The sequence below is a fragment of the Carettochelys insculpta genome, chromosome 3 (assembly GCF_033958435.1).
Source record: "Carettochelys insculpta isolate YL-2023 chromosome 3, ASM3395843v1, whole genome shotgun sequence".
Taxonomy (NCBI): Eukaryota; Metazoa; Chordata; order Testudines; family Carettochelyidae; genus Carettochelys; species Carettochelys insculpta.
In genome coordinates, this window is record NC_134139.1 from 43100940 (window position 1) to 43116119 (window position 15180).

Sequence of the window (15180 nt, forward strand, 5' to 3'; positions counted from 1 at the left end):
TTTTTATGGTCTGTTTTGTGGCTGACACTGATATGTTCAGCCTCAATTGGTTAAAAAATAAATATTGTATACTCTTATATGAAGCAGCAATTAGAATGCAGTTTGGATTAGTGTGTGCCTGTTCCATGATTATCTCTTTTAAAATAATTTTATACTTCAGGTGTTAATAGTGTGTGTAAAAATTTAGTAATTGCAATTCCTATTTACACTGAGATCCCATTTGAACATCCCAGTATGGTTCAAAGTGCCCTATTGTGCTAGGTGCTATGGAAATATATACAGAAACATGGGTTTTGCCATAGGAATTGACCTTCTCTCAACTTCATTAAATAAAAATTGCTTGCATCATTTTTCTCTGAAACTCTTCTGTTGTCTTATTGCTAGTATCAGCTTTTGTTGCCATTCTTTTTCCAAAGTTTTTGTAATATGGAAAATGAATATTTGTAATGCAGATGTTGCCCATCATCAAGAATGGTTTTGCTATGTGTAGAGCCCTGGTCAAATGCCAAATGTCTATCTGAGGACATGGCTGTTCGCAGAAATAAAGAGGATATCTGAGAAGTTGCAGGACTTTATTAGGAATGGTAGCAGTGAGAGAAACAGCACATTCATCTGCCCCTGACAGTAGCTAGCATCTGACACAGGCAGGTCCACTGGCCTCGCTGTACTGCCGCAACCCTGACCACTGGGGCATGCACCAGGCTCAGCAGTTTGCATGCTTCCAGACTAGCCTGACCAGGGAAAGCTGCCATTGAGCCTGGTTCTCCCTCTTAACATTCTAGATAGAGCACTGCAGCTTATATATCTGTGAATAAATTTGGTATCTGCAAAGGGTTCTAAGTATTTGTATGTGAGTGATCCTATGTCCTTTATTTTGGCTGATTTTTTTCAAATTAATGTTCTTATTTGCTGCTAAAGAAATCTAACAAACTTATGTTTTTTGTTTTCTTTTTAAAACTAGGGTCTGTGATAGTTGTGGCTTAAATGACTGTGTCTGTTCACCATTCTACAGGCTGTAAACTTGTGTTTTGATGATCTTTCCAGAGTATCAGCTGTTACACGTACACTATTTCTGTAAACAGTACTTTGAGAACTTTATAGAAATTAGCAGTATATAATTTGACTAGAACATGGCTTATAGTTATGTCTTAAGTAGGTTTCGGCTCACCTAATTTTTAGTCTAAATTGAGGGTTAATATAAACTCATTTAATTTCTGAAAATTAACTTATTTTCTAACCTAATCTTATTTGATCAGTCCATATTCATACTACTGAAATTATGTTGTGTTTTTGAAGGTCTTAGGTTGTGTCCATTTTTAGAAGATCATAAAGAAGACATACTGTGTGGTCCAGTGTGGCTGGCTGCTGGACTTGACCTGTCAGGACATGCTGGAATGTTGACATTAACAAGTCCAAAGCTTGTTAAAGGTAATTTATATTATCTAAAATGTACATTAATAGAATATGCTCAATTCCATAGTACTGGATAATCTTGGTTAGGATTTATCAGATAAATTTCCTATAAGACCTTGTTAATTATGGACCACTTATACCATCTGAATCTATGTTTAAATGACTGTTTTTTCATGCCTAGAATTTATACCAGATTATTTAAAAAAAACAAAACAAACCACTCACCTAACAAAGGCAGTTTGTGAATTTTAGCCATCAAATTAAAATCTCTTCAATTTGATACAGCTACAGATCAAGATTTTCACTTTTCGTTTATTCCAGGTATGGCTGGGGGCAAGTACCGTTCATTTTTAATTCATGTGAAAGCTGTGAATGACAGAGGAACAGAAGAAGTCTGCAATGGTGGAATCCGGCCTGTTGTAAGGATCCCATCATTAAAACCTCAAAGTAAAGGGAATTCTCTGGCTTCACTGTTGGCAAAAGTTGCAGCAGGCAAGGTATTGAATAGTAACATTGTTGCAGCTATATGTTATGTACAAGTTGAACTTTTGTACTCTGGAATACTCTTGTCCAGCAACATCTGTGGCCTGACCTGATTTTAATTAACTGATGTCCACTTACTATAGGTGTGGCCAAGTTTCCCGTGGTCCCATAAACTATCTTTGCAGCCTCTAGGCCTGGCTCTTAGTGTTCTGTGCTGTTATTTAGATCTAATATACCCATAAATGTCTTCTAAGGGGCCATGAAACAGTGGAAGTGTTGGTAATGCTGCTAGACAATATTGACCGTCCATGGTCTGGCAAATTCTCTCATTTAACACTGGTCAAGTCCCCAGGGTGCTGGACCAGAGAGGTTCAACCTGTAATAAAGTTGTAGAATTAGCCCTGTGCAGGTCTGACTCTTGTCCCCTCTGTGTTTTTCATCCTCCATGCTGCCAGGCCATGCAAAACACAGAAGAAACAGATCTGTATGCTGTCAGTTCAGGTGCCCAGACCTGGCATAGCCAGCCAAAACCCAGAGCTGTAGTTGAAGGGAAAAATCTTCCTTTGTCCCAGGCTGAAGCAGTTTTTGCACAGGAACAGCAAGAGGTAGAAGGTCAAATTTCAAGCTTCCGCTCCAAAGCATGAGAGCAGTAGAGTGTGACCAAGAAAAGGGTGCTAGAATTTAACATGGGCAAAATAATGTATTCTTCCCTCATCTCGTCCTTAGAGAACAGATAGAGTGTTGTCTGAATTTTTCTAAAAAAAAATTCACCCTGAAGTGGACACCATCAAGGAAAAGTTTAGCAGAAATTATTGATGTTTGGCAGTTATCAGTTGACAATGGTGTCTCAGAATGAGAAGTTTCAGGCAAATTTAATAGTAGCAAAGCTCTGTGTTCCACCTATAATATTACTTAAAACTGCATTGAGATCTGACCAGCTTCTCGTACTTTGTTCTTGTATTTCTCTGTCTGAACTGTTGTCTAGCTTTGTGGGGAGGGGCCATTGTTCGTCCTACAGAGCCAATTACGTGGCTGGCCCTCAGTAAACCTATCTGAAATTTCTTCTCAGTCTTTACCCTCAGCACAGAATTAAAACAAATTAGGAGTCACCTCTTGGCTCCCTTGCACAAATCATCAGCAGGGCTTTTTCAGCTGATGGTTTTTATTTTTGGAACTTACTCCTTTTTACAGTCTATCTGTTCTTGAGTCTAGAGATTTTTAAGGCACAATCAAAACTTATTTTTAGCTTTAAAAAAAAGCTAGAATATACTCATTGTCTATGCACTATTAACAAGTACTAACTATTTCAGAATGTAAATTACACAGCACTTTGATCTGAATAAGATGAATAAATGAAATAAGCATCAATGTTGTAATTCTTGAAACTAAAGATTTCTTTTCCCCCTCTGACCTGTCAGGAAAAGTCATCCAATAAAGTCGAAGCCAGCAATTCTTCACGAAAATCAGATAATTTGAGAGGGTGTGATTTGCTTCAAGAGGTTTCTGTAACTATTCGAAGATTTAAAAAAACTTCTGTTTCTAAAGAAAGGTTTGTCTGTCTCTCTGTAAATTTATTTAAATGTTTAGCCTTTTAACTTCATTATTTATTACAAATCATCATCCAAAAGTGGGTGTTTGTTAAATTTAGTTGACAGAACAATGATCTAAACATCTAAAATGATGTATATGGATCTTAAATCTTCATACTGTGTAAATTGTAAAGGGATAACAAAAACTGATTTTTTTTCAGTTTAAGAATATCATAAATATGTATAACTAGACCTATTCTGATACTGAGTTTTTACTTGAACAGTTCAACTTCTTTTTCTCTTACTAATCTCTCCTTTAGAGTTCAACGCTGTGCCATGTTACAGTTTTCAGAATTCCATGAAAAACTTCTTAACACACTTTGCAAAAAGACAGACGATGGTCTTAGTACAGAACATGCTCAAAGCCTCGTGTTAGATACCTTGTGTTGGCTGGCAGGAGTGCAGTCAAATGGACCTGGCAGGTAGAAGAGAGATTTCAATTAAATTATGTAGTTACTCTTCCGTATCAAATTTCCTAAATGTAAAGGTTTACGTGATTCTCCAAAGTTCTTTTTTTTTTTTTTTTTTTAAAAAACAGCTCCAAGGACGGGAATGAGAGTCTGCTTTCTAAAACACGTAAATGTCTTCCTGATATTGTACGTGTTTGCTTCTTTGAAGCAGGACGGAGCATAGCCCACAAATGTGCACGGTTTCTGGCACTATGCATAAGGTTGGTCGATTCATTCTGAGTTTGTATAATAGATGTTCTCAGGTTAATTCTAGCCAGAGTTTATTTGTTTTTGTTTATTCCTTGTAGTTAAATATTTCATGTGGAAACTAGGAAAGTTAACCTATTAGTAATGCAGCTGAGTATACATACCCTTATATGTTTAAAAAGGAGGACAGAGCCTGTCTCAACTAATTTTATTTTCCCCTAGTGGAAATATGTTTACATCACAATATGTTAATACATTTAATGCAGTGGTATCGTAATGCTTTGGGACTGCAAGAAGAACAAAATATAAACTTTGATAGCGTATTTGTTTTTTTTTGTTTTTTTTTTGTTTTTTTGCTAGCAATGGTAAATGTGACCCAAATCAGCAGGGATTTGGATCTGTTCTTCTGAAGGCTTTGCTTGGCAATATATCTTTTTTACCTGCTGCTGCAACTGGTGGTATGTATAAAATATTTGTGCTATCGTAGACATCATGTATAGATATGTTTTCCCTCGCTCCTTTTTGATAGAAAAACAAGTTCCATTTGGTTAATATGAATTACTTTTTGTAGTAGTGCTTTAGACGAGCCTATAAAAATACCCATTATTAATGTTCCATTTCATAAATGTGCCACTTATATTTAGAGATTAATTTTTATAATGCTGTTCTATAAAGCAGGATGCCAAGTGTTACCACGAGGGTTTGATTAAACAATTATAGAGGCCTCAAGATCATTTAGTTTGGTTAGATTTATTTAGGTAAGTAGTTAATTAGATCACACTCAACGTGGTTGGTTGCCACAGTTTTGAGAACCTTTTCTACGTACATAAATAGTTTGTGCTCTTTGATAAGTTCATTGATCACCAGGCTCCCCTTGTCACTGGTAAGCAAATTGAGTGTCACTAAATTTAATTACAGCTTTTTTTAGTGTGATTAAATACCTAACACTAAATCATTTAATTAAAATTACATGACTGGAAAATAAACCATGTTTGGTTTTTTGCTTTTAGCCATACATCTTAAGTGGTCAGGTAGTTACTACAGTAACTATAATTATTTGCTTCAAAATAAAAGCCTTCAAGATTACTTCTATCCAGATGTATAAGATTAGAATGTCAGTTTCCATCATGTGTTAACTGATGTAGATGTTGCTTTGTTTTTCCTATATTTTTGCCAAAGCTTATATGACTCATTTTTCTAGTTGTTGAGGTAACAAACATTTGAAAAATACAGGTATCAGGATTGACAGATCAAGAAAAATGAGTTGGAAAGCATGGAATTTTTAATGTTTATAAAATATTCTTCCAAAAACCCAAAATCTAGTATTTGATTTTTTTCAGTAACTTCACATCCTTGACCACCAAGTTTGCTGCCAAGAAATATGGTTCTAAAAACAAGAAAAAAAATGAATAAACTTCCCCAAATATACTGCAGATCTATGTGCTGAAACAGCATTATCTTTAATAACTGTAGCTGGTTTCATCTATGCAGTATAAACAGTACTCCTTAAGATGAAGTGTGTACATCTCATTGCAGAACACACTTTGCGTGAATCGTGCACGTTAGAAAGAGACAGCACTGGTATATAGTTATTCTCACTCCTAATATCCTATATACATATATAAAATATAACACACACACACACACACACACACACACACACACACACACACACACACACACACACACACACACACACACACACACACACACACACACACACACACACACACACAAAATCTCAGTATTAATTTTATAGTATGTCATAATTAGCAAAATTGAGCAACTGTAACGCAAAGAGAAAAGGATCATTCACAACAAATGTTAATTTTCTGTGTCTATGCAGTAAAGAGTATTAACGTATTTTTAATTTACTATTTCTGTACTTTTTAATTGTTTCTAACTAATGCAATAGTGGTATTTTGTATTTGCTAACGTTACATGCTGTAGCAATCTTAATTTTTAAAGTTAACATTTTATAGTATGAGAGTGTTTCTACAGGATTTTTTAACAAATAGTTACATGCATTATAAATTAGTGCACAGATTCTATTTTTTTAACTGACATTAAAACAAGCATTTTTTGGGGGAATTTCCTTTTCTTGAACTCTAAAGTTGAACTGATGTGAAAATGTGAAATTCTGATGGAGGTTAAAATACTTTAGTGATATTAAATGATAAAACAATTTTTAGAAGGTGACTTTTTTACATTGACTTGTCAATATTTATGGTACTATATGTATGGCTCATGTCATTTTTGCTAATTTTGAACTTTTTTTAATGCAACATTTGCCATATTTCTGTTGAACTGAAATTTCTATTCTCCTCTTTAGGCTCTGTATACTGGTATTTTGTATTGCTGAATTATGTGAAGGATGAAGATTTGGCAGGATGCAGTACAGCTTGTGCATCCTTGCTAACGGCTGTGTCCAGACAGTTGCAGGACCGTCTAACACCCATGGAAGCCTTACTTCAAACAAGGTATTAAGAGGAAATTCATAGTTGTGTGCACCTCTTCTTGAAGGATGCTCTTTACTCAAATTAAAGAAAAAATGTTGATGGTATTTTGAATTAATCTTAGACACCGTCAGGTAACTTAAAAATTTCTTTCCATTGTTTGTAGTACTGGTACAAGTACAATCTGGCTTTTCTTGATCTGATATTAATTTTTGTATGTGTTTTGAAAATTTTAAATGAGCATGGTTGTTCAACAGTTTAATTTTGCAGTATTTTGTTTTATGAGAAAGCATTGATAATACAGCTCTGGGAAATACGATTTAATGGTTTACAGACAAGAAGGGAATTAGGTAATTGTCTCTGTTAAAGTACGCGAATCCAGATATGTGCTGTGTGATGATTTATATAATGCATCTGTTCACCAACAACTCTCAAACTCACAACAGGCCAAAGGATTTCCTGGTTTGAATGTGTGAAAGGAATCTGGTACGTTTGCTTGACAGAATTCAACCTTGTTTTTTCCTAATTGCTACCAATATTATCAATAGTTTGTAAAAGCATTTTAAAAGAGGAGAGTCAGACAATGATTAGTAGTCATTCAGTTTCAAAAATTTATAACCATTCACGCAAATTGTCAATATTGCTGGTCAAAATATGTGGTTAATATCCTTAGACTCTCAAGTTCCCAATCAGCATTTTTTCAATCTATAAATTTCAATTATTGATGGAAATACTTTTATCTTTTTTTTTTGTGTAGAGCTTGCAAATTCTTAGCTTATTGCTGAATCCACCGTATATTTAAACTGTTGGTACCAAAAGACAAATTCAAGATCTAAAAACCAGGACTAACTCCCTGGTCCATGGGTACATTAAACAGCAATACTATTTCAGGCTGTGGTGTTGATGGATCACTTGCACTAAATAGCCCAGTCTAGTCAACTTCTGAGAAGGATGGGAAGGAAATGAGGGAAACTAATGTTGGCAGTTCTGTAGGTGGCACTTCACAGTGTACCATTCTGGTGCTATGGAGCACTGTACTGTTGGAGGTACTTCTTGCAGATTGTGGTTGATTTGCCACTGTTAGTCAAGCATCTTAAACATTTGAGGGGTCTGAATATAGGAAGAGTTACAGATGATCCTGAGTCTCTAGCTGGAAATCTATAAATCCTGTGGGCCGGCATTTAAATGGTTACAGAAAGGTAACTGTGTTACTCTGTCTTCTAACAAAACAAAACACCACCTGCAGCAGTGCCACTAGCCTCTCAGATCCAAAACCTGCAGACATGGATGCACAGCATCAACAGCAGCTGGAAACCCTTCAAGCTGTCACCTGTGAAGCAGGCACCCTGCTAGATGCTGCACAGGCAGCAGCTCAGGAGCTTCTGGCAGGGTACACCTCCCCAGGGGAAGAAGGAGATGACCCAGACTATGGGGCCCTTCTGGTTTCCCCCTGCCGGGTGCTCCGCTGGCTGTGGAACTAACCCACCAGCATGGTGGGAGCACCTGGTCAAGGGGGAGTGGGAAGATGAGCTGTGGTTCCAGAATTTCTGGATGTGGTGGCAGACCTTTATGGACCTCTACCAGTGGCTGACCCTCACCCTGAGGCATCAGGACACACAGGTGCAGAATGCCCTCACCATCAAGAAGACGGTCACGATAGCTGTCTGGAAGCTGGCCACTCCAGACAGCTACCGCTCCGTGGGCCACCAACTTGGTGTGGGCAAGGCCACAGTTGGTGCCATTGTCATAGAGGTAAGGAGGCCTGGGCACGCCCCCACTCGAAGGGGTGGGGGGCCAGGGTGGGTGCCTGGGTTGGGGGCACTGGGGCTGAGGGGGGGGCAGGGCAAGGGTGCTGGGGGGGTGGGGAGGGAGGCCAGGATGGGGGTCCAAGGTGGGGGGCCGGGCACACCCTGCACAGCCTAATGGGTGTCCATGTCCCCTCCCCACAGGTGGTGTACACGCTCAATGCTCTGCTGCTCCAGAGGGTCGTCCAACTCGGGGACCAGTTCCCAGGATGTGTACGTGGGCTGCCCAGGCTACACACATGATGCCTGCGTGTTCCAGAACTTGGGCCTGTGCCACCAGCTGGAGGCAGGGACCTACATCCCTCAGGGGAGATCCCGCTGGGGGACACCACCGTGCCCCTCTGCCTGGTGGCAGATGCAGTCTACCCACTCCAGCCCTGGCTCATGCTCCCCTTCATGGCCCACCTCAACACCAGCCAGGAGCGCTATAACGCCCAGCTGAACCATGCCTGGCAGATTGCTGAGCAGACGTTTGGGCATCTCAAGGGCCAGTGGCACTGCCTCTTCAACCGCCTGGATGTGGGTCTTCTGAACATCCGTGAGGTTGTGGGTGCCTGCTGCATGCTCCACAACCTAGCGGAAAGCAAGCAGGAGGTCTTTGTGCAGGGGTGTCCGGTTGTGGCTGGCACAGATAACCCTCAGCCAGCTGCTGGCCCTAGCTGCCAGGCCCACCAGGAGGGGGTCCAGGTCCAGGAGGCCCTGCGGCAATACTTTGATCAGAGAGCCCAGTGAGCACTGCCCTGGCCACCCCTAGCGAGCCTCCTGCACACTGCCCCACCCAATGAACACACACAACACAGGGGTTTGGGAACAATAAAACTGTAAATATATTGGTAATTATTTGAACTGGTTACATGCGATTCTAGAAAACAATGATCGCAACTATATACATGGTGGGGGGGATAATTATATACGTGAGCGGGGGCACGTGGACAGCCTGGCTGTTGGCCCATCACTCCCGTGCAGGGGTGAATGGACATGACCCCCCCGCCGGCTCTGGGTCGCAGCCCCCCCCCCCCTTTGTTCAGGGTCCCCGGTGAGGTTGGCTGGGAGCTGGAAGGGTCTTGGAGGTATGGCTGGGGTGGGTCGTTGGCCCGGAGGGCTCCTGCCCTGAGGGGCTGGCTGGTGGGGCAGCAGGGGGGATGGCAAGAGGTGGCAGCTGGGCCACCAGCTCCTTGAAGGAGGCGGCCACCCGATTAAATGTGGCCATGAAGGCCCCCCAGGCCTCCTGGCACCAGGCAGCCTCCCCCTCCTCCAAACGCAGGTGTCGATCTGTGACCTCCACCTGGCGCCAGAGGGTGGCGAGGACGTCGGGGTCAACAGCCGCTTGTGCCTGGCTCTGGTGGGGGTGGGCGGGGCTGGTCCTGGCACTGATGGTTGGCCCAGAGGGCTGGTCTGGTCCAATGCCTTGGAGGGGCTGTCTGACACCATGGATGCCGGGAGACTGTCCTGGTCCTCGGATGGTGCAGCTGCGGAAACAAGGGAGAAGAGCAGGGAAGGCCATGAATACCATGTACATCTCTGTGGGTGCCAGGTTCCCCTCCCCGTCCCCCGTCTGTGCGTGCGGTGTCCCTGTGGGTGTCCCTTTGTGTGCTCCATCCACCCCCTCCCCCGCCCCTGCAGCGCTGTCCATGGGAGCAGGTGCTGATGGGGTCTGGCTGGGCCCCGGTGGGCCGGCGTCTGGCAGGAGTGTAGGGGGGCCCCCAGTCATGTATGGTGCCCCATGCACTGAAGGTGTGAGCCCTCTGGGGTACGTTCCTGACAGTCCACTGCTGCGGTCGGGGGACACCCGTTGGGCAGATGCCCAGCTGGAGCTGCAAGAGGGGAGGTTGACCATGAGCTCCCCCTCCTCTCTCGACTCCTCCTCCTCAGGGGCTGGCTCCAGCTGTGGGCTCGAGGGTGTGGTGCTGGCCTCAGGCCTGGGCTCTTGCTCGGAGATCTGTTGGGGCTCCTCGGCTGCAGTGTCAAGGATGTACAGTGGGGAGGATAGCCCTGAGCTCCCGGTTATAGGGGCAAGTGATGGGGGTGACCCCCAACTGGCTGGCCAAGTCCCGCGCCCAGGCATAACCCTGCTACAGCTCCTTGACCTTACTCCTGATGTGGTCAAGAGTGTGGGCAGGGTGACCCCAGGTGGCCAGGCGCTTGGCCAGCTGGGCAAAGGTAGCCGCATTACACCGCTTGCTCCCTATTACATGGAGCACCTCTTCCTTAGGCCAGAGCCCCATCAGGTCCCAGAGCTCGGCCTCAGTCATGAAGGGCCCCACTTCCTGCCCCCCTGGCTGGAAGCCTGTGAGCTGTAGGGGTGGTCGGAGGGGCAGCCTGGGGACCGCTTGCCTGGCTTCAGGCTTGCCATGGTGCTTAGAGGCTGCAGGGGATGTCACTATGGCGTGCAGAGCGGGTGCGTGTGATGGCTGCTGGCTGCACACTCTCAGCTTCCTGCCCCTTGGTTTCCTGGTTCGTGTGGCTTGAAGAGCCACTGAGTGCAGAGATCATAGAGCCCCACAGGGGCTGGACAGCACGTCTCTACCTAACAGCTAATAGCCGCCATGGCAGAGTCCACTATTTCTAAGTAGCGGGACGTGGATCATCCACACATGTCCTACTTCAACGTTAGACGTTAAATTAGGGCGCTGTTCCCATCTCTTCATAGGAATAGAGGTTTCGATGTCTCCACGCCTAAAGTTGATTTCAACTTCAAAGTAGCGCATGGCGTGTGTAGGTGCGACGTGCGCTACTTCGAAGTTGTACCTGCTACTTCGAAATAGCCAGCTAGTGTAGACGCAGCTATAGAGACCATGGATGACTCTAAGATGATCATAGTCAGTCCAACATGTTTAATATGTTTGTTTTTCACCACCACCTATTTCATGTTGTGAAGTTCTCAGAACACAGAGTGGTAGATTGACCACTGCTATTCAGCAGCAGGCCACAATGAAACCTATATAAAAAAGTATGAATTTCAGCCACCAGGGTTTCTGAGTTTCTGGCATGATAGCGATGTTGTGCTGTCTGCCATGGAATGAGGGATTTTTGGGCTTTCAGGGATTCATGAACTGTCTTTGGAGGCTGGAAGTCTTGATGGTCTCCATATCTGGGGCAATCTCTGTGATTGGGTGCCCCACAGATGTGGACTCTCAAACCTGTCTCAGGACTTACAGGCTCCCAGGCCAGATGACTCCTTTTGTGTGTCCAGCTCTTGATGTAGATGTCTGCAAGAGTTGGGAAGCCTTAGGGTCCTCAGCTCCTTTGCAGTCTCTGTGGTGTATTGTTCCAGAATTGTGGCTTCTGGGGTTCAGACTCAGAGATAAACCTTCAAGTTACTTGCTCTTACTCAGCCAGCTAGTAGTAGTAGGAGAGAGAGAGAGAGAGAGAGAGAGAGAGTGTGTGTGTGGGGAGGGGGGGCTGCTGTGTTGATGGATGGCTATTGGGTATATGAATTGTAATTAATTAAAGGTCTCTAGCCATTGATGTGGGAAGGGTCTTTTATATTTTAATATTTTTAGGACAAGACTATGTTAAGTCGTTGAAGTTGTTCTAATGGCAGTTGCTTAATAAGAAAGTAAGCTGTCCATGAATGTGTGCCAAGTTACCTTTAAAGATACACTGGCTGAATGAATGGAATGTGAATTTTAGTCCATTGAAATCATACAACCAAGATCCTAAATAAACTACTTGGCATTTTGGTTCTTTGCGCCTATGTATTCTATAATTTATACTTAGTTTGGCATCTGAAGAAGTGTTCAACCATCTTCTTTTTGCAGATATGGATTATATAGTTCACCTTTCGATCCAGTCCTATTTGATTTGGAAATGAGTGGGTCTTCCTGTAAGAATGTATACAACAGCAGCATCGGTGTACAATCAGATGAAATTGATTTATCTGATGTCCTTTCAGGTATGCACACTTAAAAAATTATGCTTGATCTGAAACTTTAAAACAGTAACCCTAAAGTGTCTTTTTTTTTTTTAAAGCCGATGTAGTTAGTATTGTAGTTTGAAAGTGACTTACAGGACTCTTTGGTAAGATAATTGCTTTCATGCATTTAGTCCTGAGACCTAAATATTCATGCCCTCTATGCTTGTTTTTTAAATGTGGGGCCCGGGCATTAAATGACACAGATGCATTTTTGTGTGTGATGCATCACTACGAAAAACTTCTCTCTGTTGTTCAGGCATTAATTTTTAAAATGTGTTTTGTTTTCACCCATATGTTTATGATTTTTTTTCAAGTAAGTTTTCAGTTTTTCCCCTTTATCTGAAAAGCGTGACATTTACGACTGTTATGCTTCCAACAGCTAGTTATTCCCACTGTGGCACTATTGTTGTTAAAAGTGTATTCACTAATCAAGAGGAAATGAACCTTGACATCATGTGCTTTTAGAGCCACTTCATAAATCAAAATGAAAACTCTGGTGCTGGACAGCCACGCCCGTTTTAGTGTCCCTAGAGACAGAGCAGTGTGACTTGACTTAGTCTGACTCACCTCTTAAACCTCCTTCCCCCAAAATACAAGAATTTAGGTCAAGTATCAGAAAATACTTAGATGGGTTAAAAAAACCCAAATGGCTTTATTTTTGTCAGCTCTGAAAAAAAAAAAAAAGAAATCACCAAGAAAAGAACACCGAGCGGAGGTAGAAACTCTCTTGTCTGGCAGCTTTGCTCACCCAGCAGGACAATGGATGTTGCTGAACCAGAGAACACCCTACCAGAGAGCTCCAGTTGTGCAGGGCACAGCGGAGCCCTGAAGGTGGCAGGGAACCCAACTGGCAGGCCACTCTGGGCAGCCCTGGGGCAGAGAGCCATACTGGGGAGCCCTACTGTGGGGAACCTGCATGGAGCCCCACTGGTAGCTCTGCAGCCCTGGGGACCCCAACTCCACAGAACCCCACCTGCAGCCACGGGGACTCCGGCCATGCAAAGCTCCACTGACAGGCCCAGGAACTTCGCTGCACAGAGCTGGACTTGCAGCTCTGGGGAGCCTAGCCAGGGTCAGAGGAGTCCCTGTGGCAGCCCTGCAGCAGCAGGGAACCTGACCAGGGTTGTGGATCCCAGCAGCCTCTCAGGGGAACCCTGCATGAGTGGGGCGCCCCCTCCAGGCAGCTCGGGACCTGACCTCCCCTTGTCTGGCAAATCTCCTTGGTTGGGACCACTCAGGTCTCCAGTGTGCTGGACAAGGGAGGTACAATGTGTATCGAAGTCAAGACTCTTAATGGATAGCAGTCCTGAAGATGATTTGACAGTCTTCTCCTCCTGCTTCCTGATTTTTGTCTTTGACTACTCTGGTAAGTTGATGAACATGTATCTGTCACACTCACTGGAATAAATTATTCTCTGAGGAAGCTAATTTTACTCTCTTCCCTTCATCCTGGAAAGAAGTTAGAGCTTGAAGTGGATTATTGTTTATTCTTTCTGGTGAACTTGAAAAAGTTACTTTTTTTTTTTTTGCCTATAACATGACAAGATCAGTCACTAGTTTGCCGTAAACCTAATGAAACCGAGAATTTTACTTTCTCAATAGCTCCAATTTTCAGTTGATTAAAAACATTCTTTTTCTCAGGGTATTATTTTTGACTTTCCCAAAAGAAGCATAATGACTTCATACTATAAAATCTCTTCACAGTGCTGGACCACTTTCAAATCTGATAAGTCTCTGCTTGTACCTCTCTTCATTGTGTTAATGAACTTTCTTCGGTTCATAGGTTAAGGATAAACATGCCAGAAAAAAAATAGAAGAAAATAAAGGGTCTTTTTCATGTATGTCTTACGACATTGGAGCTATCTTATCTTAATGACCCTACAATAATCTGTCAGTGGTGCTCTAGCCATTGAACCATTCTCTGTTTCTTATGGGATTTCTCTTTTTTACAGTTGCTTTGTTTGATTTACCTTTTAAGGCTGGATGATTGCACTTGAAACTCTTAAAACTGTGGAAGACAAGCACTATCACAACTCATCTTCACAATATTTAGTTCTTTGGGCTGCCTTGATAAATGTGGCAGATTGTAGCTCCCAAACCAAAGTGCAATCTTAATGTGAGTTTTGCCTGATCCCCAATCTTCTGTTGATCTGATTTGTTGTCTTTTTTTCATAGTTGCCTCAGTCAGAAGGGTAAGCAAAGTTAACCCTTTCTTAGCAGAATTATTCCTTGAGCTTTACCTACACAGTGTTTTTTTTCTTTGAGTCACGTTTTTCACTTTAGTTAAGACACATCTTGTTACTTGCCATCTTTTCTGATTAATTATGCATCTCAAGGGAATTCTTCATAACTTTAAAATCTGGTATGGAACCATAAAGTTTTCAAGATAAGTCACTTTTTTAGAAATCTTGGTAATTTTCACTTGCTCTGTGGAAGCTCTAAGAAAGGGTAGGTTTAAACCTATTAAAGCCACAATTGCTCATTGATCAAAGTCATGACCCAAGAAAGCACACATCTTTTCTAAAAAGCAGTTTCCTGAAGGTGTGTGACGATTTCTCCAGATAAATCACTATCTCTTGGGCAGAGAAATCCATCTCCAAAACTTGTCAAGTTATTTCTTGACTCCTGATACTACAAAATTAATTAGATATTAGCTGGTAATTAACTTCTGAAACTGATACATTATACTTTTTAAATGTTTTCTCAAACTTTTTCACTCTTCTGTATCTCAGAACCTTAAATGATAGTAGTTATGCATGTGGCTTATTGTTTGAAATGCTCAAAAATATCTTGATGGACGTCATGAATGCCTACTGGTTTCGGGTTATAGTGTCAATTTTGGAAGTACTACTTGGGCTTCCT

The 15180-nt window shown here is 42.5% G+C and overlaps 1 protein-coding gene across 1 annotated transcript in view; it reads left to right on the forward strand.

The window, feature by feature from the left end:
• The window catches only part of BIRC6 (baculoviral IAP repeat containing 6), a 328895-nt gene that overhangs the window by 62024 nt on the left and 251691 nt on the right, over positions 1-15180 (forward strand). Inside the window, 8 exon segments of the mRNA XM_074989697.1 lie at positions 1297-1428; positions 1735-1910; positions 3315-3445; positions 3746-3907; positions 4024-4155; positions 4502-4599; positions 6474-6621; positions 12164-12297. Coding sequence (XP_074845798.1) covers positions 1297-1428; positions 1735-1910; positions 3315-3445; positions 3746-3907; positions 4024-4155; positions 4502-4599; positions 6474-6621; positions 12164-12297 — 1113 coding nt within the window.